We start from the raw sequence: 22,844 nt of genomic DNA on the forward strand, positions 1-22,844 counted from the left end.
ACAGCTGGAAAATACTACCATAATGGCTGCAGCCACCAGGGGTCTAGGTTTGGTCCTTAACTGACAGGGGCTGTGGCTGGATATGAGGCTTTCGGCTTTCTGCGTTGCTATTTTATCATGAGAATTGTCATTAAAGAGTGTGTTGCCCACTGTAACAACAAAATGTGTGTGTTTTTATTCAGCCCCAACACCTGCCCAGTGAGTTTTCACCAAGGGCTACAAAACAAAAAAGATTCATGTCCTTTATATCAGGGTTGGTAAACCTGTACCCACCTCCATTTACATTATAGAAGTTAGCTTTGGCCATCTGAAGTGTGATGTTTGTGACAGACTTTTTTAAGGTAAAGGACCCCTGGACGGTTAAGTGCAGTCAAAGGTGACTATGGGGTTGCGGCGCTCATCTTGCTTTCAGTACAAAGGGGCCAGCGTTTGTCCACAGCTTCCGGGTCATGAGGCCAGCATGATTAAACTGGTGCAATGGGACACTGTGACAGAAGCCAGAGAGCATGAAAACACCGTTTACCTTCCCGCCGCAGTGGTACCGATTTATCTACTTGCACTGGTGTGCTTTCAGACTGCTAGGTTGGCAGGAGCTGGGACAGAGCAACGGGAGCTCACCCCATCACGATGCTTGAATGGGTAAGACCTTGTAGAACTGGTACAGATGTTTAGGATTACTCTTCAACCTTTGCAAACTTTTCCAGTTGATGACACACTTTTTGGACATGCATCATTTCATGACACAGTAATTCAGTTTTACTAGCAAACTGGAGGTTAAACTAGGCCCTTACCAGCCCTGGGAGGAGCTTGAGGAGTGTTTGTGCAACACACCTACACATGCAGCCAACACACTAACGTGTCGCGACACACAGTTTGGAAAGCTCTGCAGTTTAGCTAATCCATATTGATGTTTCATCCTGGTTTTGCGCACCTATATATGCTGCGTTATGTATTTATGTATCTTAATGGGGCTGAAATAAATCAGTTAAATACGAACCTTATTCTGCACACACATTACTGTGATCCAGAGGAGTGAGCAGAGATATCATGATAGAACTCTGCAGTCTTCAAGTAAAGTGTGTTTTCTCTCCCCAAAAGAGTCACAACAAAGACAGTACTATTTGAAAAAAATCTTTTAATGGGGTTTACCAGTTCATACAAGTGAACCCACTTTCACATCTCTGGAGAGTAAAAATAAAAATCCCAACCTATATTTACTAACATAAGGATTTAAATATTTACTACAAATTCTTTTGTAATTGGTCGTTAAAATTCTAACGTCAAAATGGAGCACATGGATTACAAAATAAATATTTAAATATAAGCTCTTCCAGTCTTTCTAAAAAAGACCCCTTTTAGTGAATTAAAATAAACAAGGAGTAAATGGTAAAAAAACTCCTACTAAGGGGTTTTACAAACAAAACAAAACTGATACATAGTTGGACTGATCTTTTATTGCATTGCCTTTCAACAAGTAAAATATGAAAGCAGGATCCTAAGTTACCTGTTTGTGATACCTGTACCAAAGTTAGCCTGGATGTTTTCCCCCTCTGAGTGATTTTGAACAAAAACCATTCATATTTTTTTAATGAAAAAAGCTTTAGAAAAGGCCAAGCGTGAACCCAGAGTATAACTTTGCTAAAACATACAGCAACATGAAAAGGATCAGATCTTCTATAGGAGTAAATCAGCCTTGAAGAGTAAGTGACCCAAAGCACGTTACACTGACAAACTGAGTCCATCATTACCTTGAGAAAATAATTTGCTGTTGCATACTTGGATTACTTTTCTGAAACAAGTCTCTTCCTTTGGAAATAACAGTACTTTGTCACTGCTAGTATTGTGAATGGGTGCAGGGCCAATCCTACAGGTAAGTCAGAGCAGGGAATAACATGACTTAAAAGGATCTGTTAAGCTCAGGCTTAATTTACCATTGCAATCACTTCTTGAAAAGGAAAAATGCATCAAAATGAATCCATAAAGAGAGTGAAATCACAGCAGTTTGAAAGAAGTAGTTAACATTCTCAGCTGTGTTTTATAAAACCAGGTCCGGTTATAACACTGTCTAAGCTAAAACACACTGAACTTGATTTTATCTCAGGACACAGAGAGTGGTTGAAAAACTGATCCCATTAGCCAGTGCTTTAACGGGCTGGGTGACATATTCATAAATTACAATTACTCCTAACAGTTGCACTAGCAAGTTCTGCTGGAATCCAGTGGAATGTCAGAACTTAATTAAGTTTTGGATTTGGCACTTCATTTTTCCTGAATTTAAAAGTAGGAAGGCACAGTATTGATGTGTTTTTAGCAAAAACAAATTAATTCTTCACTTCCTTCAACCCTATGACAAAACAACATTTTAAAAGAAACGTGCATTTCTTAAAATTTTGGCAGTTGCTTCGCTTCGACTTCCAACTATGTCCGCTAACTCTCTTTTCATGCAACACATTTTGCAAAACCTTTAGAAGCTGAACTTGGAAATCTCAATGAGCTTTTAAATGGCTGCTAGCCATTACTCTGAATGCCAGTTCAGGTTATAATTTTAATTTTCCAGTACATTCTGTAGCCTTTGGGACAAACATTATAGCAAGTACAAAAACAAGAAGCGTACTCACCCAGAGAATGAAACAGTTGCCGGAAACCTGAACATAGAATATTTTACCAGCTGTAGCACAAAGAGGAAGAGGACTGGGGAGCCACAACAGGTGACCTGCAGTCCCGCATTCATTACTTTGGAGCAATTTGTTGTAGAAGTATGCTGCCAATAAATTTATAAAGTGGCAGAACTCCTTGTCTCGTGGCCAGCACACAACCTCCATATGTGGGGCACTGGGATCACAAGAGGCTGGGAAGAATACTAAGGTCCTCTGGGCAAAGAAGAGAAATTTAGAAATGCAACACTTTGTGAACGTCCTATCTGTACAGCGAATGTATGGAAATGAGGGTATATCTATAACAGAAGCTGAAGATGCACATGTGGCTTTGGGTGTGTGTGCATATGACAGAATAGACTGGTGAGACCATTAAAAGACAGTGAGTTTGTAGGTGGGGCTGAGGAGACAGGAAGGAGTACAGAGAAAAGATTCACCAAGTGCCAGGTACTTAGGAGGAAGGTTGGACCATAGAGTAACTTTAAAAAGCTTGTGAAATCCCTCCACAAATTCTGAACAAAATCCAGCAATACTACTCTGAAATCCACTTCAAAGCTGTGTAGAACAATCTATCTGACAAGGTACGGATTTAGCATACGAACTGCAGTGGAGCTCCAGCACTTTTACCAACCTGGTTTTCCAAACATTTCTCAAAATAACTTATTCAAGAGCTTGAAAGAGCAGGGTCAGGCATGCCCCAATGTTTAAAAACACAGCACCCGCAATTTATTAAAACTGCATTTCATATTGGGTCCAGAGAGATTGCGCTACACGATCTCACGTTCATTTCCGTACAATGTAAAATCAGTGTCGGTTAAGAGATTTTAAACAACACCAGCACAGAACGAGTCTCCTTTCAGAGGGAAAACAATCTCTCCAAAGAAACCATTCTGCTGAAGGAAAGGAAAAATCTGGATTAAAACTTCGCTTTTTTGCACTGACTCTGTAATCTGAAATCTACTTCAAAATTACAGAGACGGCATACGAAAGAGAGAATAATTTTCTCTTTAACAAATGGGATGAGAGAGAATCCTTCAGTTGAAAGACAACTCGAGATGTAATGGTTTTGAGAGAATCCAGGATATTAAGATCATCCATAGTAACCCTTTCTTCTTTACATGGATCATGGATACTGTGTACTACAGTATTTCAGAGATTATCCCCAGCTGGAGTTTCCTTCTTTGTAGCAAGTGCTATTCTATAGTCACCAAGGTGTAAAGTGGAGGCTGGAATGAGTCAGTCTGGGTGTGCAACACTGTGAGATCATGCAAAGTTGTAGCTACGGCGGTTTCCGGAGACCCTGCAGCGCCCTTTGATTTGCAGTCTGTCACTGCGGACGTTCCATTTTCATGCAGCGCAGTCAGATTTCCTTGGATAGCCGTCAGACCCTGATAGTGCCCGTTTTCAGAGAACGACAGCAGCTTCTCGGATATTTTGGAACGAGCCACGTTATAGTCTGCCTCTGTTTTATGATCCTCATCATTCTTAGATGCTCCTTCAACAACCACAAGGAAAGACTTCCAAGGTGTGTTTTTATCATGAATCTGCGGGGGGGGACCACAAACATGCAAAATTCACCACTGGCACACATTACAGTCTACAGCAACGTCAATTTGCTCTGAATACTGATTCTACTTCCTCTTATTTATTTAATTTCAATACCGCCCTATACCCAAAGGTCTCAGGGCGGTTCACATAAAATATCAAATACATAAAATCAAAACAACATCAATAACCCAATAACCCTCCCCCCAAAAAAGAGCCAGCATTTTAAAGAAAGGTATAAGATGTAGAATCATGGGTAGACAAACTAAGGCCCAGGGGCCGGATCCGGCCCAATCGCCTTCTAAATCCGGCGTGTGGACGGTCCGGGGAATCAGTGTGTTTTTAGATGAGTAGAATGTGTGCTTTTATTTAAAATGCATCTCTGGGTTATTTGTGGGGCATAGGAGTTCGTTCATTTCCCCCCTCCCCCAAATATAGTCCGGCACCCCACAAGGTCTGAAGGACAGTGGACCGGCCCCCTGCTGAAAAAGTTTGCTGACCCTTGATGTAGATCAAGCCAGGCAAAGGACTGGTTAAAAAGGAACATTTTTTGTCTGGCACCTAAAGATGTATAGTGAAGGCACCAGGCAAACTTCCCAGGGGAGAGCATTCCACAGATGGGGAGCCACTGCAGAGAAGGCCCCGTTCTCGTGTTGCCATCCTCCGGACCTCTCGAGGAGGGACCACATGAAGGAGGGCCTCAGAAGATGATCTCAGGGTCTGGGTAGGTTCATATGGAAAGAGGCGGTCCCTGAGGTATTGCGGCCCTGAGCCGCTTCTCAAACTGCTGTCTAAGCATTCAGAGCCCACACTGCACAGGACTCAGGCAGGGAGGCAGCTGCCGCTGCAACTCCAACAAAGTTGGGAGGCATTTCAGACTTACTTTATTTTTATTTTATCTAAAACTGCACATGCCATTTCTTGGTCTGCTACAGCATTATAGGACCCTTGCAAATTCATATTCAGCAATGAGGGGAAACCCAGCCAAAAGGGCGGGGTACAAATAAATTATTACAATTATAAATTATTATTATTACTACTACTAGCTCCAACAACCTAAACCTGTTTCTCTTATAAACAATGTCTGGGAGCAATTAAAATGTAGGTAGAATAGAGGATGTAGCCCTTGCAAGTTATGAAGTAGTGAGGGAATTTTTTAAAAAAACCACAAGTACAGGAAGAGTTCATAATAAGATCAAAAACCTGCATTTTCTCATTATATATTAGTAATTTGTTTTCACTGTTTAATAAAGGCAAGGAACAGCTTTTGGGCTTTCTGGTTGCGCAAAATAGAGTGTACAGCTGAGGCCCTAGTAGGAATCACTTCCCAGCGGCTTGAGTACCATGGAAAAACTGTCACGCAGATGGGCAAGTACCACAGGCATGTTCAGGTATTTGCTTGAATGTGTCAATGCTGAAACTCTGCAAGGGCACAGAGGTCTAAACTGCCAAAGCATTCATGAAATCTGATTCGGTAGCCATCTGCAACACCCCATACTCAATAATTCAGTTCTTAAATGCAGGAAAATGGGAACGTCCCTAGCTTAGGATTAGCCAAAGAACGTTTCTGCTCACTCCCTATGCATAAAACAGCCAGCATCTAAGGCTCTAATTCAGGCTTCCTCAAACTCGGCCCTCCAGATGTTTTGAGACTACAATTCCCATCATCCCTGACCACTAGTCCTGCTAGCTAGGGATCATGGGAGTTGTAGGCCTGGAGGGCCAAGTTTGAGGACACCTGCCCCAATTCAATGCTCCAACTTCAGGTGGAGCCATGCTATGTGGGGTTTACACAACGTTTTCCATCTCTGCCAGTAACTACCACATTTACATCGGGGATAGAGAACCTCTGGCCTTCTAGGTGCTGTGGGACTCAAACCATTCACCAGCTGCAGCCAGCGTGACCCAACAGCCTGGGATGATGGGAGTTGTAGTCAGCAACATCTGGAGGGCTAAACCTGCCGCACCCTTAAGTTACGTGGCTTGTTAGGAAACAGAAAATCAAAATTTCCTTACAGAGGTGTGCCGCCGAAGGGTAGATTTGTCGGTAAATGTCCGGCCACAAGCGTTGCACATGAACGGTTTCTCCCCTGTGTGAATCCGATGATGGCGTTGCAGGGCATTGAGCTGGGTGAACTGTTTGCCGCACTGATCACAACAGTAGGGACGCTCACCTATAAGCGGAGCACATGGTTACTATTGCTATTTGACTGCATGCAAAAGGGCTGCTCTTGCAGACTTTGACAGCAACCAAGTGAAGGAAGAGGGACGCGGGTGGCACTGTGGGTTAAACCACAGAGCCTAGGACTTGCCGATCAGAAGGTCGCGGTTCAAATCCCCGCGACGGGGTGAGCTCCCGTTACTCAGTCCCAGCTCCTGCCCACCTAGCAGTTTGAAAGCACGTCAAAGTGCAAGTAGATAAATAGGTATCACTCTGGCAGGAAGGTAAACAGCGTTTCCGTGCGCTGCTCTGGTTTGCCAGAAGTGGCTTAGTCATGCTGGCCACATGACCTGGAAGCTGTACACTGGCTCCCTCGGCCAATAAAGCGAGATGAGCACTGCAACCCCAGAGTCGGCCACAACTGGACCTATTGGTCAGAGGTCCCTTTAACTTTACCTTTAAGTGAAGGAAGAAACCACTAAGGAACACCTGCAAGATCTTCACCTTTGTAAGGTAAAGGTAAAGGGACCCCTGACCATTAGGTCCAGTCGCGGACGACTCTGGGGTTGCAGCACTCATCTCGTTTTACTGGCCAAGGGAGCCGGCGTACAGCTTCTGGGTCATGTGGCCAGCATGACTAAGCCGCTTCTGGCGAACCAGAGCAGCGCACGGAAACACTGTTTACCTTCCCGCTGGAGCGGCACCTATTTATCTACTTGCACTTTGATGTGCTTTCAAACTGCTAAGTTGGCAAGAGCAGGGACCGAGCAACAGGAGCTCACCCCATCGCGGGGATTCGAACTGCTGACCTTCCGATTGGCAAGCCCTAGACCACAGCGCCACACGCATCCCTTTGTAGCTGCACCAAATACAACTTAAGATCAGCCAGAATACAATGACCTCAAGAGTACAAGTCAGAACTTCTGATGATAGGAATGTGTCATGAACTTCAATAGTGTATTCCCAACTGAACACTGAACTGAGCTGAAAATGGGATAAAATGTTTTCATGCTTTTATATTAATAAAAGCCTTTCTGGAATCAATTATACTTTGTTTTTTAAATCTATCTACCGGTACACCAAACAGACAGTTATTCTGTCCTCCAGCAGAAATTACTGTCAGATACGTTTGTAAAATGAACGGCATTATTATACTTTATTTGTGAAGTACCTGTGGGAACTAAGTATTGTTCAAAACACATAGGACGACAAGCCTTACTGAGCAGGAATACAATCTAATTTAAACTAAAAATAATGCTAGAAATTTAGAGGTCAAGAATGATTAAGCATAGGCCTGCTAAAATAAATTAGTATGCTGTGCTTTTAAAAAAGGAGAATGAACTACACAAACATTAGCTAGTAGAGAGTTCCATAGTTAAGGAGCAATAAAGAAAAAAAAGCGCAACATAGAATAGAATAGAGAAAGACACAAGGTTTAACAACCAACAGGGGAGAAAATGGAAAAATCAGAGATGAAAAATAAACAGGAGGTAGAGAAGGAATACATTTGAAAGTCGGTAAAAGAAATCATAAAGAGGAAAATGTAGCAAGTGAAGAGAAAACAAAAGCAGAGAAATATTCATATTAACCTGGAAGGAAAAGAAAGAGGGAGATGGAATATGAAAACAAACAAACGGCTTAAGCTAAGAATAGGAAAGACCAACTAAAAAGTCATTATGATGGTAGATGCAAATAGCTCAAGGAAAGAATTATTTTCACCAGAGCTGAAAGCACTAACTGGAAAGAAATCTTTAATTACTAATCGCGATCCTAACTGCAGTAGCAACATGCAGAATAACGTCCAATCCTCTCTTATTCCTATTGTAAAGATGAAGACCTGACATAGAGGGTTTCAGTGTGGCCTCAGGAACTCCCAGACTTGGGATTTTAAAGTATAGGTCAAAGGCCAACACACAACTCACTGGTGCAGGCAGGTTTCCCCAGGTATAAACAACAGTCCTCAAAAACATGAGATGAATTCGAGTCTGCAAGGCGCTTTGGAAGAGGCTGAAGCTGGTTTATGTAGGATCTGAGCAACGTCGTTAGATACCAGTTTCTAACTGGACGCTGACACGGAAGCCTTGCTTAGGAAAGGCTCAAGAATAACACGACATGGGCATGGCTAAAGCAGAAACCTTCCTACAGGCTGGCGACCTGGCAAACAGAAACTTGGATGTCCTTACTCTGATCAGAGAAGGCCAGGGCAGAGGAATAATCGAAAAGCACAATGATGTAATCGGAAGCATTTCTGAACCGCTTAATATTTTAAAAAGTGGTACACAAAGGTACAATATCCTAAAGAGAGAGAGACTGTTTCACTGTCTTTATGTCTGTATTTTGAAAAACAGTACAGTTGTACCTTGGATCCCGAACGCTGCAGAACCGGAAGTGAACGTTCCGGTTTTCGAATGTTCTTTGGAACCCGAATGTCCGACGCGGCTTCTGATTGGCTGCAGGAGCTTCCTGCAGCCAATCGGAAGCTGCGCCTGGGTTTCCAAATGTTTTGGAAGTCCAATAGACTTCCGGAACAGATTCCGTTCGACTTCCGAGGTACCACTGTAATTCCGTAATAACAGGTTCCAATATTTTATAGGTTAGGAAAAGCCTGGGGAAAAGAGATGTCTTTAGAAGACATCTGGAACAACTGCTGCATGATGTATCACATATGGCAGAGGGATGGGCTTTCAAGAGTGCAGGGACAATGGTGGAAAATGCTCATTTTCAGGTCACCCCCACCCCCGGTAATATACTCGAAGGTGCTGAGCCAAAGAGTAAAATTTCCTCAGGAAAGAATTGGGTGGGGAAGTCAAAGCTAAACATGGCAAACCAACTGGAGGAAACAGAGTTTAGTGACAAGATTACTAAAGGTGCGGAGAGTTAGCAACGTCTCCTTAGTGATGAAACACCTGACCAAAAAACAAATCTGAGTGCAAGAGAATGACTGAGCCAGGGGGTGCATTTCAGCAGAGATCTGTTATAATCCTTTCTCGAATCAGCTTTTGCCATATGTTTTACAAAACAGAATCAGCAGCGAAACTAAACGTTTGTACAGTGGTACCTCAGGTTACATACGCTTCAGGTTACAGACTCCGCTAACCCAGAAATAGTGCTTCAGGTTAAGAACTTTGCTTCAGGATAAGAACAGAAATCGTGCTCTGGCGGCGCAGCAACAGCAGGAGGCCCCATTAGCTAAAGTGGTGCTTCAGGTTAAGTACAGTTTCAGGTTAAGTACGGACCTCCGGAACGAATTAAGTACTTATCCCGAGGTACCACTGTATACAGTGAACTGGTAAGAGCCCCTCTTTTTAAAGTTAAAGGTAAAGGGACCCCTGACCATTAGGTCCAGTCGTGACAGACTTGGGTTGCGGCGCTCATCTTGCTTTATTGGCCGAGGGAGCCGGCGCACAGCTTCCGGGTCATGTGGCCAGCATGACTAAGCCGCTTCTGGCGAACCAGAGCAGCACACGGAAACGCCGTTTACCTTCCCGCCGGAGCGGTACCTATTTATCTACTTGCACTTTGACGTGCTTTTGAACTGCTAGGTTGGCAGGAGCAGGAACCGAGCAACGGGAGCTCACCCCGTCGCGGGGATTCGAACCGCCAACCTTCTGATCGGCAAGTCCTAGGCTCTGTGGTTTAACCCACAGTGCCACCCACGTCCCTTTAGTTCACACCAAAACTTTGCAAACAGGAGGCTCCCCGTCCCGCCCTCAGCTTGACCCTTTTGCCTTCCTACCTGTATGAACCTTTATGTGCTGATACAGTGAATTCCTCTGTGCAAATGTTCGGAAGCAAACTTCGCATTTAAATGGCTTGGACCCCGTGTGGATTCGGTTGTGGTGTTTCAGATACTCCTTAGAGGCAAAGCTCTTCCCACACGTTTCACACATGAAAGGTCGTTCCCCTAGAGGACACAATAAAGGTGAAGAGGTTAGTTTAAGCCACTAACAGTAAGATTTGGAACAAGGATATGGATCGAGAGAGCCTAGGTACACTTCAACCAAACAGTGCATTGGCAGTTTTAACTCTCCTCTAACCTTTTTTTAACTGCTACTGGTGCAGCGATAATTGTCTAAGGGGATGCATTGCACCAGTGCAGGATCACAGAATAAACCTGCAACACTTTGGAGCAAAGACAGAAACTGCTCACCTGTCCCAAATTGCTTGCTCTTTGGGAACAATGTGGCCAAACTCTCAGATGTACAGGAAATCAGGCACACTGAGTGAAAGAGTACATAGTACAAAAAGAGCAATACTTTTATACCTGTGTGGCATCTTTTATGATAGATAAGCATGTGATTCTGCGTGAATTTTGCTCCACAATCGCCACAAACGAAAGGCTTTTCACCAGTATGGATTCTGAAATGAGAAAATAATACAAATCAACACAACTACAGCACTTCATCATAGTCACTTGTCTGCCTCTTTACTAAGCAGTAACTAGTGGTGGGCACTTTCTTTCTTGAGGTTGTCTTTGCCTATCTATGGATGGGACTCTTTCTCTCTCCCCTGCCCCCCCAAAAGCCAAGTGCACAGCATATGCTAGTGTATGGGGCTCCCAGCTGAACAAAAGCAGTCTCCTGCATGTTTGTTGTCTTTTGGGCCCAGCCAGCAATAATGGTAAGGCAATGGAAAGTAAGGTAAAATAGAAGCAGAACCAAAAAATTAGATGCTTTAAATTAGACTAAAACAAAAAAGCTGTAATTTTCAGATACTATTTGTACTTATTTATACTAAAGAATGTATTTTTTTCTTGTTTTGTGTAAAGCTACCTACAATCTTAGATCAACAGGAACGACAACGTATTTCCAGTAAAACTGGATCCTCCGGGGCGGGGAGAGGGATCCAAAAGGGTTTCCCTGGATCACAAATATTTTGGCTTTCAAAACCGTGTGTGCAGAGGAGAGAGATGTTTTGCTTGTGGAAGCCTTAGAACAGTTACCTTTTGGATTTCATTCCCTCAACTTAAAACAAGAACACATATAAAATTAATCACAAGCTATGTCCTTACCTGCACACCCTGGGTTTTTTTCCTGCTAGGACCAAACACCGCTCTATAATTGTTGATATTCCTGGCTCCTCAAGGAGGCAGCAAAATTTTTCAACGTACCAAAAGATGGGCTAGAGATCACCCTCTACAAGCCCATACAGTTTTTACAAAACATACCACTAAAAATATTACTGTCGCATGATGCACGATAACAATGAACGAGCTTCACCCTCCTAATCATACATGAATTCCATCCCAAATATCTGAACTAAGAATTGAACCTGAAGTATCTAGGGGCCCTGCAAGCCCATAGTTTCTTTTCTGTGTTTTATAGAGACTCCCCATCCCACAGATACACACACACAAAAGATATTTTTCAGCAGGTTCTATCTAAAAAGAAAGGTAAGTCATAGGGAAGGATGTGATTTCAGAACCACTGGCAGTCATCTTTGAGAATTCCTGGAGAACAGGCGAAGTCCCGGCAGACTGGAGGAGGGCAAATGTTGTCCCTATTTTCAAAAAGGGGAAAAGAGAGGACCCAAATAATTACCGCCCAGTCAGTCTGACATCAATACCAGGGAAGATTCTGGAGCAGATCATTAAGCAAACAGTCTGTGAGCACCTAGAAAGGAATGCTGTGATCACCAATAGTCAGCATGGATTTCTGAAAAATAAGTCATGTCAGACTAACCTGATCTCGTTTTTTGACAGAATTACAAGCCTGGTAGATGAAGGGAACGCAGTGGATGTAGCCTACCTTGATTTCAGCAAGGCATTTGACAAGGTGCCCCATGATATTCTTGTAAAGAAGCTGGTAAAATGCGGTCTTGACTATGCTACCACTCAGTGGATTTGTAACTGGCTGACTGACCGAACCCAAAGGGTGCTCATCAATGGTTCCTCTTCATCCTGGAGAAGAGTGACTAGTGGGGTGCCACAGGGTTCTGTCTTGGGCCCGGTCTTATTCAACATCTTTATCAACGACTTGGATGATGGACTCAAGGGCATCCTGATCAAATTTGCAGATGACACCAAACTGGGAGGGGTGGCTAACACCCCAGAGGACAGGATCACACTTCAAAACGACCTTGACAGATTAGAGAACTGGGCCAAAACAAACAAGATGAATTTTAACAGGGAGAAATGTAAAGTATTGCACTTGGGCAAAAAAAATGAGAGGCACAAATACAAGATGGGTGACACCTGGCTTGAGAGCAGTACATGTGAAAAGGATCTAGGAGTCTTGGTTGACCACAAACTTGACATGAGCCAACAGTGTGACGCGGCAGCTAAAAAAGCCAATGCAATTCTGGGCCTCATCAATAGGAGTATAGCATCTAGATCAAGGGAAGTAATAGTGCCACTGTATTCTGCTCTGGTCAGACCTCACCTGGAGTACTGTGTCCAGTTCTGGGCACCACAGTTCAAGAAGGACACTGACAAACTGGAACGTGTCCAGAGGAGGGCAACCAAAATGGTCAAAGGCCTGGAAATGATGCCTTATGAGGAACGGCTAAGGGAGCTGGGCATGTTTAGCCTGGAGAAGAGGAGGTTAAGGGGTGATATGATAGCCATGTTCAAAAGGATGTCACATAGAGGAGGGAGAAAGGCTGTTTTCTGCTGCTCCAGAGAAGCGGACACGGAGCAATGGATCCAAACTACAAGAAAGAAGATTCCACCTAAACATTAGGAAGAACTTCCTGACAGTAAGAGCTGTTCGACAGTGGAATTTGCTGCCAAGGAGTGTGGTGGAGTCTCCTTCTTTGGAGGTCTTTAAGCAGAGGCTTGACAACCATATGTCAGGAGTGCTCTGATGGTGTTTCCTGCTTGGCAGGGGGTTGGACTCGATGGCCCTTGTGGTCTCTTCCAACTCTATGATTCTATGATTCTATGACTCAATTCCTCACTCTGCAGGTTTCAAAAGCTGTTCCACAGTGGGGAGAATTGAAAGCAGTGAAAGCCCATCTAGTGAACAATAATAGAGTCAAAGAATTCAAAGTTCTTGTCTAGCAAAGAAGTGCCACTTCTACTACCGGATATTTGAGACCGCAAAGGTCCCTGTGGCTCTTTTCTTGATGATGCAGGGCACTGAAAGTAGCCCTGGCAAAGCTTCAGGAGACCTTTGGCTTTCATCAAGAGAAAATATTTGCCCATGACATTGCCAGCTGAAGAACACACATGCTGTTGAATTTTTCACGGGGCAAAATGACCCAGCAACAGCGATGAAGTTTTGCTGTCAAGCCTACCGCAAAAAGTTTCAGAAGATGAGTGGGAGAAAGAGAGGTCCTGTCTGGAACCAAAGGATTATGCTACTGTTTGTGCTCAAGTAACACCTGAAACAATGACTGCAGAATTCAATTTCAATTCCCAGAACCTGCCACCTCCCATTGAATTTGAATGCTCTATATCTGGAGGTAGAAAGAATTCAAGATACCATTATTACTCCCAAGGACTCATATCATGAACCACTGTAATGTGTTTTATCCAAATTAGCTGGCAAAAGTCAGACTGGATTGTTTGAAGTCTTTTTTGCCACTTGTTTTAACTACAATTCTGAGTATCGGTGTGATGAAATCAAGACTATCTTTCCCAGTTCTCCTCTAAAGGCTTCAATTTACCCCCAACTCTTTTAAAGGCAACTCAATAGGAGTCTGGGCCTGTGATTTGGTGCCATCTGCACGACAGTCTCAAACTTTTTCTTCCAAAGCAAAGAGCAAATACTACCAAACATTTTACGAGTACTGTATTTTTCGCTCTATAAGACGCACCAAGACACACCTAGTTTTTGGAAGAGGAAAACAAGAAAAAATATATTCTGAATCTCAGAAGCCAGAACAGCAAGAGGGATCGCTGCGCAGTGAAAGCAGCAATCCCTCTTGCTGTTCTGGCTTTTGGAATAGCTGCGCAGCCTGCATTCGCCCCATAAGACGCACACACATTTCCCCTTACTTTTTAGGAGGGGAAAAGTGAGTCTTATAGAGCAAAAAATACGGTAAACTCTACTCATAAAACCCTGCTTTCTTATTTGACCACCGGCAAGCGGCCTTGGAGGAACGCTACCTTTTCCTTTCTTTGCCCAGAGATTTAACTAAGAAGGCCAGTTAAGTGTGTCCATACCTCATGTGTGTTTTAAGTGCCGAAGGCTGAGAAAACTTAGCCTCACACTCTGTGCACCCATAAGGCTTGTCGCCTGTATGTGTCCTTTCATGAAGCCGCAAGGCCGTTTTGGAGCTCAAACCCTTTCCACATTGTAGGCAGTGATGACGCTCCCCACCACCCTCATGAACCTGCAGAATGTGCCGCTTGACGTCCTTCTTCCTCTTGAACTTCTTACCACAGAGCTCGCAAGGGAAGTGGCGCTCGCTGCTGTGGACGTGGCGCTCGTGGCTTTTGAGGTTGCACCGGTTGGCAAAAGTCTGGCTGCAGGTTTCGCAACGGTAAATGACTTCGGCCGCGATCCCGTGGCTGTGCCTGACGTGCTTCAGAAAGCTCTTCTCGTACAGGAACTCTCTCTCGCAGGTGCCGCAGGTAAAGTTGCCGCCACGGTTCTTTTTATCGTCCTCCAATTTGGCCAGGTTTTCCTCCAGGTCGCCGGCGCCATCGCACCCTTTGCTTTCAGATTTCACGACGCTCACCACTTGTCCTTTCTCCTCTTCTTCTTCATCTTTCTTCTCCTCCCCTTCCTTATGGATGCTGTGGTCTTTGGAGAGCCGACTCTCCTCGGCGACAGCCTCGGCGTACTTTTGCTGCTCTCGGAGGCGCCTCGTGTACTTTTTCTTGGGGATCTCCACAAACACCTTCCGGCCAGCCAGTCTTCCGCTGGCTCTCCTGATCTTGGCGCAGGACGGCTTCAAGGCTTCTTTCTTCTTGTCTAACTTCTCCTTTAATTTAGCAGCGGGAGCCTCGAGGCCCTCGCCGTCCCTGGGTCTGCCGAGAGGAGAATCTGCAACACGGTCCGCGTTGTCCCCTGGCATCTCAGCGACTGCCCTCGGCTCAAGCAAGTTGCCTGGCTGGGAATCTCCGTCCTCCGCCGCGTTCTGCGACTCGGAAAAATTCTGCAACTCCAACAACACCGATTCGAGCATCTGCTTCTTCAGCTGAAAGCAGGTTTCCGACAAGTCCAAGCACTTTAGCTTCTCGGCCATTTCCAGCATGCGTTGAACCCGGTCTTCTTCTACCTCTACCCTGGCAGTATACACAAACTCAAGAAAAGATGCAAAGTCCGCTACCTGGACCTCGTTCAAGAGTACATTTGTCCTTAGTCCGCCCATGCACTTTTCGTTGAGAAACACCTCTTTAAAAAACTTGCTGGTTGCCGCCAGGACAGCTTTATGAGCCACAAAGTCTGCCTTGACCCCTTGATATTCCACGCTGACAGTCACGTCACAAAGGTGTCCTAGGAGACGCAGCTGCTGCATTTCATTGAGAAGGTTGATGGGTGAGGATTTAGATTCCAAGAGAACAGCATTACTGGGCATCTTCTTCCTTTCTGAAACCTATGAAGAACACAACCGCACGTTAATTGCCTGCCGGGAAACGGATATCGAAGGTAATGGGAAATGAATACCCTAATTATCATTTAAATGACAAAATAATCCTGCTCTGTGAAAACTATAAAGCACACAGAACTCTCTCCATTACCGTAAGCTGGACTGTGTGGATCTAGCATTTTTCATTAGTAGCAAGAGTTCAGAAATGTTGGCATAATAGGCAGCTTTTTTATTTAGTTAGTTCTATTTTATTCTATATATTATACTACTTACTGTAATAAACATAAGCAGTTTACATAAAAACACAACGACCTTCAGTAATACAGTGGTACCTCGGGTTACATATGCTTCAGGTTACATACGCTTCAAGTTACAGACTCCGCTAACCCAGAAATAGTACCTCGGGTTAAGAACTTTGATTCAGGATGAGAACAGAAATCGTGCTCCGGCAGCGCGGCGGCAGCGGGAGACCCCATTAGACCTGAAGTGGTGCTTCAGGTTAAGAACAGTTTCAGGTTAAGAACAGACCTCCGGAACAAATTAAGTACTTAACCCGAGGTACCACTGCATAGTCAAACCTCGGTTCCCAAGCACCTCCGTTATCGCATGTTCTGGCTCCCGAATGCCAAAAACCCGGAAGTAACTGTTCCGGTTTTCGAAAGGTTTTTGGAAACCGAACGTCCAATGCCGCTTCTGTTTTGAGTTTCCCTATTGTACTGAGGCTTCTGCTTTCGGTTTTCGAACATTTCGGAAGTCAAACAGTCTTCCAGAATGGATTATGTTTGCCAACCAAGGTTTGTATTTCTTAACTAGGCAATATCTATGAGAGTGGGGGAAGCTTTCTGCCTTTTCCACCCAACCCTCCCCCATATCTCTGCTAATGAAAAATAGTAATATTTTAGCCTCTTAGATATTTGGAAGGAAAGATATTCAGTTTTTTCTGATCCTTTAGCAAAGGTCCATAAATTCTGATTTTACTTGTTAGCCACTGACTCCTCGCTTTGCAGAGTTCTGCAGCCAATGCAGAGAACCCGGGGAAGGAGAGGGCGGTTTTACTCTTACGCCGGGTTTCCCTTCCCCTTCCTATTGCTCTCTAGTGCAGGTGCTTCATGCAAAAGCCAACATGCAGGCGAGAAAGAACCTTTCCTTGCTTCCCCATTCTCTGTGAATGTAAGAAACACTTTTTCTCTTGCAAAGAAAGCTCCAACAGCACCCCACTTCTGCCTCCTGCAAAAACCCAACCTTAAGCAGAAGAGAAAACAGCACAGCTCTCCACGGAGAATTCATTCCAAAAGGAGGGTACCTTCTATCATATGTGGTGGACCTGTCCCAAGGTGAAAGACTTCTGGGAGAAGATTTATAATGAGTTGAGAAAAATGTTGAAATGTACATTTGTTAAGAAACCAGAGGCCTTTCTTCTTGGAATAATAGGTTTGGAATTGCCCCAAAAAGATGTTAGATTGTTTTTGTGTGCCACAACTGCAGCTCAAATTTTATTAGCCAAAAATTGGAAAACACAGGAAATAGTGGGGGAATTTGCAGATGAAAATGATGGACTTTTCGGAGCTAGCCAACCTGACCGGAAGAATCTGTGACCAGAAGGAGGAGCAGGAAGAATGGAAGAAACTCAAAGACTATTTATCTAAATATGCTAAGATAAATTAAATAGAAACACTTGCAAAATAACAGATAGGCTAAGGATTTAAATATGTGAAATTACAAAACAATATGTTTAAAGTTAAGATGAAAAGAGACAAAGATGTTAAGGAGTAACTTAATTTTATGAGAAACTGTTTTGGAAAACTGTTACAATGATATATAATGAAATTCAGTCAAGGAAATTTGAGGAAGTCATTTAACTATGATATTAATATTGGACTAAGTTTAGTTATGATTTGTGTTTGTTTGTTTGTTTGTTTGTTTGTTTGTTTAAAAATGTGGAAAATCAATAAAATTTTTGAAAAAAAGAGAGAATTCACTCCACTGCCTTCTCTACAGTGGCATGCCAACCATGGAATATCCTCCCATGGGTGGGACACATAGCACCAAGGCAATATTGGGTTTCAGCGCCAGGCAAAAACTTTTTTATATGCCAAGGCATTTTAGATTATTATATTTTTAGATGGTTGACTAGCTTTATCTGTCTATTTTTGCCGCATTGTTACGTCTGTGTTATTCATTTCTGGATAAAGTACAATTTATAGATTTTTAATATAAAGCAATTAATGTAGGGATTTCAGACTTGCTAATCAGTTAAAAATACATTACAATCTTCTTAGTCCACTGATGCATTTTATATTTACAAATCAAGAGCACTTACTTGGGCTCTCTAAATAATTAACATATAGCTAATCTCTGTTCAGCAATCTTGAAGGCACTCCTGCTTAAGAATGTAAATAAGCTCATCCTATATTCTTAGCAAGAATATCAGCAAGCAATACAGATGAGCCACATTTTAACTTCTGCTCCAATACAAGCACATCCAGTAGAATGAAAAAAGCATCAATATTATGTTCCGAAGCACAGAAAAAGGCTAAATAAAGGTACAATTTAGAGCATGCAATAACTGCATGTTGTTAGCTTTTAAGATGATTTTGTGTTCTTATTGGTTTGCTGTTAGTTGCCCTGAGCAATGTAAAGGCATTAGAAGGGATGGGTATAAATCTGCTAATAAATAATAATAATAAAACTTTCAGCTGAGCTTCTTATCCTTCGCTTTTAATTGACTTCATGCTTCTAGGCACCCTTTTTCAGCTGTCAGTTTTCCATCGGTGTTATAGTGTCAACCACACACGCCAATTCCCTATTCAAAGAAATGACTAGGTCTTCAAGTAAAGCAGCTGGTCATACCAGCAAAAGTTAGCTGTAGGGTTGATATGATGCCAGCAGGATCCATCAGCTGTTGGGGGAAGAGCAGCTTAACAGGCTGGCTAACAAAGAATGAGTCACCAGTAACAAAGGAGACATCATTAATTCCCTCCCCCATCACCTCCTTCCTAACCACTGTAGAAATCATATCAATGTGTGGCCTGCTTTGCTTATTTGGCCAAAAACACTGTGGGTCAGTCATGACAGCCAAGAAGTCCTTCTTGTGTTCAGTGTTCCTGACATGGTAAAACAAGAGACATATGCAATGCACACCTTGGCTTAAGAAATAAAGCAAAGCAATCTAGTAAAAGCTACCTTGCACGCTGCCTTAGGAATCCACATAAATGATCAATCATGTATTTTTGTCTTTGACAATCTCAATGGCACTTTTCCCCCATCGCTGGATAGCGGTTCTGTTGGAATATCTAGTGCACCAAACTAAGAATCAAAGATTCATTCCATCTTTATTTTGTATCCTGTGGTGGGGCGATTGCTCAAGATACTTATGCCTCCTGTAATTTTGTCCAAAGCAGTATGGCTGTTTCTTAAAGACAAAAAATGAAGATCACAGAGCCATGTTCACACCCTCAAGGATATGTTGTTGAGACTGCACAAATGAAAGAATTGTGGCTATTAAAAGGAGACAGTTTTCTCTAGATTAGTGGATCATGAGCTTATTTTTTCCACAGATCACTAGAAAGGGGGATGGGTTTCTCAGTAGACTGCTTAATAAACATTTTTTGTTCTATAAATCAAAGCACATACCTAACTCAGCTTGTATTTTAATAATTGTAGTCTTGCCTTTCTAATGTGATGGATAAAGAAATATAAAACATATTCCTTCAGCTACCGGTACCATAGTCAAAGCTATTATGAAAAAATCACAGGCCCTGGATCAGGGCCCTGTTTTAAAACCAGACCCTGGTCAAATGGGGGAGAAATCAGTGCAGAACCAAGTACAGCTATTCCCAGCTGTTCCACAACCTTTCCTCAGACTAGCTGAATAGATCTTGTAGACCACTGGAAAACTGTTTGAGCACCTCTGTTCTAGGTAAGGCAGGCTGGAGCTGACACATAACTACTGAAGTTGAACATTCTAGCAGTGACAAAATCTGCTTATGCACAGCACAAAATTCTAACTATATCTCTTCCCCCGCCAGCCAGCATTCAAATATCTTCCCCTGCATCTGATCCTGATAGCTTCCTATTCACTACAAGATTTTCCACCCTGGCTAATGTTAGAAATTAGCCAGACGCCAAATGTGTTTTGCGAGTGACACGGATCCAACTGCAACCATGGGGAGATCTCTGGATTCCAGTCTGGCGACTGACATCTCCATCTGGCTGGGCCCTCCAGCTTTCTTAAGCAGATAAGCAGAAGGGCTTATTTGTTGCATTTATATCCTGCCTTTTCCTCCAAAGAGTACATGGTTTACCCTCCTCAGTTAATCCTTACGACGACCCTGTGAAATAGGTTAAGATGCTGTGACTGGCCCAAGGTGAGCTTCATGACTGAGTGGGGATTTGAACCCTGATCTCCCAGGTCCTAGTCTGACACTCAAACCACTACACCACACTGGCTTCCTAGAGTACTTCTGCTATGGGACAGCCATATAAATTAAGTGGTAAATGAATATGGGGAAAGCAAAATGTCAATTAAGAGAAGGGTCTCAAATATTTTCCTTGAAATTGTTTTACTCCGGATTGTTAAAACGTTTCAATGTGTTGCAAACACCTTTGAGTTTTTTCTTTAAAATACAAAACGGTATAGAAATAAAATAATCATCATAACAAACTCCATTGGTGGTGGGGAAATGGCATGTAGACACACCATTGTGGCTACCGTCACCTAGGTTTGAGGTGCCATTTGGCGATTAGCTTATATAACTGAGTTTCTGGGACGCGGGTGGCGCTGTGGGTTAAACCACAGAGCCTAGGACTTGATGATCAGAAGGTCGGCGGTTCGAATCCCCGCGACGGGGTGAGCTCCTGTTGCTAGGTCCCTGCTCCTGCCAACCTAGCAGTTCAAAAGCACGTCAAAGTGCAAGTAGATAAATAGGTACCACTCCGGCGGGAAGGTAAACGGCGTTTCTGTGCGCTGCTCTGGTTCGCCAGAAGCGACTTAGTCATGCTGGCCACATGACCCGGAAGCTGTGCGCCGGCTCCCTCGGCCAATAAAGCAAGATGAGCGCCGCAACTCCAGAGTCGGTCACGACTGGACCTAATGGTTACGGGTCCCTTTACCTTTACCTGAGTTTCTAACAGTGTTCCCATCTGACACTGTACAAATAGCAAAATCGATTGCCTTAGAAATATCATGCTTCATGGTCTTTCAATTCCTGTTTTTCCTAGGGGTGGATATAATTTTTTTAAATCTGTAACCTGCCCTGAGTTACGCCAGGGGTCGGGGAAGCCGGGGTATAATTAAATACACGATAACCATATATAGGGACGCGGGTGTCGCTGCAACCTCAGAGTCGGTCACGTCTGGACCTAATGGTCAGGGGTCCCTTTACCTTTACCAATATAAGAAAGCTGCCTTTCAAGTTGATGGATTGATTTTTAACAAAAGCTACCCTGTCTTTCCCCCGGATCCTCAGATCCCCCCCCCCTTCCTTGGGCAACACCCTACCTGGCCAAACCATCATCACCCTCCCCCCCCTTGGCTCACCTGGTCCCTACCCCCTCCCTTGCAACGCACCCTATAGCCCCCAGGGGTTGTGCCCCCAAACCTCACCCACCATAGCCAAGCCCTGCCTTCAAACCCCTTTGAAGCATCCCACAGGGACGTAGTCGGTCGGTTGGGGGGGGGGTGAACACTTCCCTTCCTCCCCCCACCCCACCCCACAAGTCACCCACAAACCCACCCTCGCTCCCCAGGGGCTGTGCTGCTGCCTCCCAGGCACGACCCCCTTCCTTCTCCCCTAGGGACCACCCCTCCCCACGCCGGCAGGAGGCCGGGTTCAAAGTCTTTCTCCACCCCCCCCCACCCTCCCCATAGGCACCGACCTGGCCGCTCAGCGCCATCTTCCACGGCGGGTCAGGGCGACGCCGAGAGGAGGCGGAGCGAGGGGGAACGCCAGGCGGGGAGGAAGGGAAGGGGAGGCGGACGCGGTTGCCGGGGGGAAGGCTTTGCGCGGGGCACCGAGGAGGGATGAGGCGGGGACACATTTGGTTGGTGTTCGCTCAAAAAAAAAAAAAAAGGCCTTTGGAGGCCGAGATGGGGCGGAAGGAGGAGGAGGGGCAGGATTGGGGGAGGTTTGGGAAACGGAGGCAGAGGAGAGAAATTGGGGGGTGGGGGGGTTGAGAGAATAATAATAATAATAATGCAGCTAAAACTGATAAATAAAATATTGATAATAATGCAGCTAAAACTGATATAATACAAAATAAAATAAATAATAATAATCCAGTTAAAACCAATATAATAAAAATAATGATCCAGTTAAAACCAACAAACTATAATAATAATAATAATAATAATAATAATAATAATAATAATACAGCTAAAACCAATATTATAATATAATATAATATAATATAATAATAATCGAGTTACAACCAACATAATATAATAAAAATAATAATGATCCAGCTAAAACCAATACAGTGGTACCTTGGGTTACATACGTTTCAGGTTACATACACTTCAGGTTACAGACTCCGCTAACCCAGAAATAGTACCTCGGGTTAAGAACTTTGCTTCAGGATGAGAACAGAAATCGTGCTCCGGCGGCAGCAGGAGGCCCCATTAGCTAAAGTGGCGCTTCAGGTTAAGAACGCACCTCCAGAACGAATTAAGTACTTAATTCCGGAGCCCCGTTCGCATCCTGAATGGAATGTAAGACGTGACGGCGCGTCTGCGTGTGTCGGGTTTTGCCGCTTCCGCACATGCGCATGACCTCATTTTGAGCGTCTTCACATGCGCCAATGGTAAAACCCAGAAGTAACGTGCTCCGTTACTTCCAGGTTGCCGCAGAGCACAACCCAAAAGCGCTCAACCTGTAGCACATTCAACCCAAGGTATGACTGTATAATAATAATAATAATAATCCAGCTAAATCTAATATAATAATAAAATAAATCAGCTAAAACCGATGAAATAAAAATAATAATCCAGCTAAAACCAGGGGGCC

The 22,844-nt window shown here is 43.9% G+C and overlaps 1 protein-coding gene across 1 annotated transcript; it reads right to left on the minus strand.

The window, feature by feature from the left end:
- Positions 1 to 1,118: 1,118 nt before the first annotated feature.
- On the minus strand, positions 1,119 to 21,850 carry GZF1 (GDNF inducible zinc finger protein 1). Its single transcript, XM_077926471.1, has 6 exons — positions 21,718 to 21,850; positions 14,468 to 15,846; positions 10,625 to 10,719; positions 10,097 to 10,264; positions 6,216 to 6,373; positions 1,119 to 4,198 (listed from the first exon to the last, which is right to left on the minus strand). Exons 1-6 carry the CDS (start codon positions 21,733 to 21,735, stop codon positions 3,848 to 3,850), a joined length of 2,169 nt encoding a protein of 722 aa, XP_077782597.1. The 5' UTR covers positions 21,736 to 21,850; the 3' UTR covers positions 1,119 to 3,847.
- Between the last annotated feature and the right edge of the window lie 994 nt (positions 21,851 to 22,844).

This window comes from Podarcis muralis, chromosome 3 (assembly GCF_964188315.1).
Source record: "Podarcis muralis chromosome 3, rPodMur119.hap1.1, whole genome shotgun sequence".
Classification (NCBI taxonomy): Eukaryota; Metazoa; Chordata; class Lepidosauria; order Squamata; family Lacertidae; genus Podarcis; species Podarcis muralis.